Here is a 4809-nt window from a genome sequence, read left to right on the forward strand (position 1 = left end):
ACAGCGGAGCAATGGACCGGAAGCGCAAGAAGAAGAAACAGAAGGATACGAAACCCTCCCTTGGACCACGAAGCTTGAAGCTTGAAGGAGCATCCCGACATTCCTGCCACGCATTTGATCGCTTCTACGTATGTGCGGTAGAGTACAAACATGCGAGTGCGAGACCACCGTCGACTATGGCGATGTACGCGCAGTCTCCGTGCAACCATTGGCCCGGTCACACCGTCACAGTAGACGACCCGCCCACATTCCTGGCGCTCCGTGGCCGCATGAAATCCACAGTTGCCGGCCGGCTGGGCACGCAGAAACCAAAATCCGTGCAGGTGCAGGTGGACCGAGCTGATAATTGCCTGATGGGGCAATATTGGGGGACCTGCTTGCCTGTATGTATGTAGGAAAGAGTCTATCTAGATGGAAAGAGCGGTACATACCGCGAAACATGGCATATCACTCCGATAGGTAGCAGTTTCGTGCAGCGTCTCTCTCTCGCAGCACCCATCGATCGGCCCCGTGAGTCGCGAGTCGCAACACATCCAAGCCCCCGGGAGAACTCGCCGTCCCGGACGAGCTCAGCGGCTCAGCCTGAGCTGCGGTAGTGAAACTGTGAAACTGTGAAACTGTGAAAGAAAGAAAAGAAAAACCTGCATCAGTGTCGGGCAATCGCTTCCCCAGGCCCCTTACTTGCACCGCGCGGCGTTCCCGCACATGTAGATACTGGAATCTGCACATTACTGCATGCTGACAGAGCGAGCCCGCCAAGAGGGTACCGGGAGGAAATAGACGTGAGTTAGTGAGTGAGTGAGTGAGTGACGGTCCACGGGCTCTTCCTCAACCACTAGATTGGAGGGAAGCGTCGGACGCAGTCATGGCGCCCTCGGTCAGATACTTCCACGGGTGAGGCTGTTGGGGCTAGATTCGCACTGACTGAACTAGACTCCGGAGTGACGGAGTCTCACGTGAGGCTTCAGAGCGTGCTATGTGTGATTGGCATCTCGCGAGGGTAGATGATGAAGAGCACATAAGTAGGTACATACAAGATACACTGCATTCCTCGTTTTTGCGGACGGCTCTTTTGCCAACACCCTTCCAGGCCGGAGGCGGGATTGAGAGGAGAGCGCATACAGAAGAAAGAGGAGATGTGGAGGTTGATCGTCTGGGTACATATTCGGTAAATGATGAGAGAGAAGAAGAAGACGACCCCGCCATAGCCGCCAACGTTGATGCCCACTGCTAGCCACATTCGTTCGCTCCCGCCGACAGCTCCTCCATAGCTCCTTCATAGATCCTCCATAGCTCCTCCATAGCTCCTCCATAGCTCCGCCATATCGTCCTCACGGCGGGGAGGGAGCGCTGCCATCGCTCCAGGAGCTCCTCCGCCTGCCTGCCTGGAGAGCTGGCTGTCTGGAGATAAAGCTGGCTGCTGCTGCGGTATCGCTCTCCGCTCCCAGTCCACTCTACTAGTACTATCACAGAGTCCCGGGTCTCCGCCTTTCTCCGCCGCGCGCTGCGGGCCTGCGGTGTCCGTGCCCGCCGCTTGCACGTACAACTTCGGGCATCGGGCATCGGGCATCGGGCATTATTTATCTAGGTGTCTACGTGGATGTCGATCTAAACCCCCCTAGCCAATACATCATTCTATGTACCTACCCCACCCTGCCGCCGCCGCCGCCGCCGCCCCAGGAGCGCACGGTTACGCACGGGATATCACTCATCCACATCCACATCCACATCCCCCCGGATCTGCGTGATCTAGAGCACTTTACCGGAGACGGGACTGCGCAACGAATCATATGCGGAGTTTGTAGATTCGGTTCGCAAAGCGTGCGTGCGTGATTACAAAGTGATGGGGAATAGTTACGGATGTACCTAGCAAAAGAAATCAAAAGGGTGGTATTTGTCCGCTCAAAGTCAAGAATCAAGATACGGTACTCAGACTCGCTCAGTCGCTCAAACAAAAACAAAGCAAATTGCCTAACAGATAATGCCCCCAAAATCCAAAAATCCAATCCAAAAAATCCAAGCTCCCAAGCTCCACTAGCCAAAAACCGATCTCCTGTTCGTCGGTGTCCTATCGCCGTCTTCCGTCGCGGTTGTGGTCGATTGCATAGTGAGCGCACTCTCAGTCCTACTCTCTATTCCGAACGCGCTATTGCTCCTCTCGCCACTGCCGCGCCGATACAGCCAAGGCGGCACGCCGCGCAGCTCGGCACACAGCCAGTACTCGACGCCCCAGCGGTATCGCAGCCCCTCCCACTCAACGACCACGCCGCGCAACGTCGACAGCACGGCGTAGACGAGACACCACCGGCCTTCGCGAGCCTCGATGCTCTTTGTCACGATCTTACCCGTGCCGTAGCTGCGCTCAAACTCTTTGAACGCCTCGACGAACCGGTTGCTCCCGCCGCCGGCACCGACGTTGTACGAGTCCAACAGGACGACGCTGATGGCCTCGCGGCTCTGGCGGCGGTCACGCAGCGGTGAGCCTTCCGGTGGCAGCGAGGGGAGCCGCGGGAGTGCCGCGGCGGGGTTGGTCGAGCCGTCGAAGTCGGTGAGCACTTGGGATAGCAGTCTTCGGTACGAGTCGGTGCGGTCGGGGGTCTCGTCGACGAGCAGCTCGTACAGTGCCTGGAAGTCGTTCTGCAACATCAGGATCATGCCGCGCGAGAAGTGCGCGGGCGGCCACGACTTGACGCGGAAGATGGCCGTGTAGTATTGGATCACCCAGGTGCGGAACTTTTCGTATGCCCGGCGCCAGGCGCGCGGTATGTCCATTGCGTCGGTGCGACTGCTGCGGCGCGCGCGTTTCGGCCGGAGGTTGGAGAGGATCGGGAAGGTGAAGGTGTGTAGCGAGTCGATTGTGGTGTATACGCGTGCCTTGATGCTGAAGCTGGCGCGCTCGAGGAGTTGCCGCGTCGCCGGGGACACGAAGGTGAAGTCCTGCAGTGAGCAGAGGAAGTCGTAGCGACCAGCGCCGTGGATAAACGCTTCCGTGTAGATCTCGGTCCATTGGTAGCGCTCCGAGATCATCAATGTGTCGATGAGTCGGTGCGGGGCATGCCGCGGATCGTCGATGGCTTTGCTACGCAGCCAGGTTTCGATCTCGCCGAGTGTCTGTTCGCGCGTGGGACGCGCTTTGATGTCCGCGTTGGAGCCGAGCACGTACATCTCCATCCGGTCCATGAAGTCGCTGAGCATGCTCGCGCCCAGCGGGTCCTCGAGACAGATCACATGGCGGCCGAAGAGGTAGGCAAAGAAGTTGCGGGTTGCGATCAGTTGGTTCAGCAGATCGTGGAGGTCTGACTCCGAGTCGAGGCGACGTGTGTCTGCCTCCTCGGAAGGGTCGTCGGAATCTTCCCATGGTGGGAAGTAGAGGATGTGTTTCGCGTCCTCCTTTGCGAGGAGCTGGCGGTGCAACGCGCTGTGCTCCTGCCATCGCTCCGACAGCGCGATCGTGAAGAACTCGGATTTCTTGCAGAGCGTTGCGCCGGAGAGTTTGAAGGACGGCGCATAGCGATGGGATTCGGACTTTGAACAGAGATATATCAGGGTGTCGCCCGTGGGGAACCAAAGCTCATTCGCCTGTCACAAACACAAATCAGCTCCAGCCCCCCCCCCCCCCCCCCCCCCAGCGACATCGTCTCTCACGGTATATACACACCTTACGCCCATACACAAGCGGCGTAACATCAAGCTCCGGCTGCCCGCCGCCCCGGACCTGTCTAAAAACCCTTGCCTTGGGTATCTTCCACCCGATCTTCAAGTCGTGCTCTTCGTCCTCCTCCTTCACCGTTGCTGTCGCCTTGCGCACCATCCCCTTCGGCGTCGCGGACCGAATCAACTCCTCGTCCCGCTCTTCCACGACCGACGAGACCGCCGGTGGGCGCAAAGCCGTCCACCGAGCCAATCTCGACTTCGACCGTTCCGGAGGCGGCGACACATCCTGCCCACTCGTACCGCCCCGGACTGTGACTACTGACGACGGCGCTTTCTCGCGCGGATTGAGGACGCTGAGTGAAATCCTTCGCGCGAGCCGTCGTACTGTCGCCCCGGACTTTTCGAACAGCGTGCTGGACCGGCGCGGGATCGTTTTCGCGTTCGATGCCATCTCGGTAGGTAGGTGGATACCTGCTCGTGAATAAAATAGTGTTATGATTATTGATATCCGTTCATGAGGTGCGCGCGTCCGACGTTCCCTTGCTCTGGGCGTCCAGATATATCATGTCACAACCGTCTCTCCCCCCCGCCCCCTGCCCCCTTGTTTTCTGGTTGCTGGTATCTAGTGGCAACCAATCAGTTCCGCAGGCGTTGCAGTCTGCCCCATCGGCAACCCGTCATGTGTATAGTACCCGTAGAAGGTGGAGAGCGAGAAGTGGTCTGTGTCGTCAGGCATTCTCTGCCTTAGGTCTTCAACCGCAAACAAGTTTTCCCTTCACTTGGTCCCATCTCGTCTGGTCTCGTCTCGCCCCGCCTCGCCAATCGCTCGGCGTGGCGAAGCCATTGGCTGCAACCCTAACCCAACCCACTCCGCCTGCTGCCCACTGCCCACTGCCCACTGCCCACTGCCCACTGCCCAGCGGAGCTGCGGAGGACCCCATCTGTCTATGTGAAACACGGCCTCGATTGGCCGTAGGCCCGTAGACATGCCCGACCAGCTGCCCTGTCCCTCCGAACCTCGAGGCCGCACGTTGGAGTCTGTAGGGCTCGTGGGCTGATTCTGGTCCCCCTTGGCAACCGCTTTTTGACATCCTCGCTTGCCGCTGGACTCCGCACATCCCTTGTCCGAGACAGCTTGGCCCCTCTTCCCCCGCC

At 59.0% G+C, this 4809-nt stretch overlaps 1 protein-coding gene across 1 annotated transcript; it reads right to left on the minus strand.

The window, feature by feature from the left end:
- Nucleotides 1-1791: 1791 nt before the first annotated feature.
- On the minus strand, nucleotides 1792-4255 carry BZA05DRAFT_247404 (uncharacterized protein). Its single transcript, XM_051479985.1, has 2 exons — nucleotides 3659-4255; nucleotides 1792-3579 (listed from the first exon to the last, which is right to left on the minus strand). Exons 1-2 carry the CDS (start codon nucleotides 4103-4105, stop codon nucleotides 2035-2037), a joined length of 1992 nt encoding a protein of 663 aa, XP_051341116.1. The 5' UTR covers nucleotides 4106-4255; the 3' UTR covers nucleotides 1792-2034.
- Between the last annotated feature and the right edge of the window lie 554 nt (nucleotides 4256-4809).

This window comes from Tricharina praecox (assembly GCF_024521635.1).
Source record: "Tricharina praecox strain CBS 144465 chromosome Unknown BZA05scaffold_7, whole genome shotgun sequence".
In the NCBI taxonomy this organism is placed as follows: domain Eukaryota; kingdom Fungi; phylum Ascomycota; class Pezizomycetes; order Pezizales; family Pyronemataceae; genus Tricharina; species Tricharina praecox.

Bases quoted from the DNA above. Each gene is read 5' to 3' on its own strand.
- BZA05DRAFT_247404 (XM_051479985.1), bottom strand. From the start codon at position 4,105: ATGGCATCGAACGCGAAAACGATCCCGCGCCGGTCCAGCACGCTGTTC. The intron at 3,580-3,658 runs GTGTGTATATAC...TGTTTGTGACAG, and splicing joins CGCTTGTGTATGGGCGTAAG to GCGAATGAGCTTTGGTTCCC.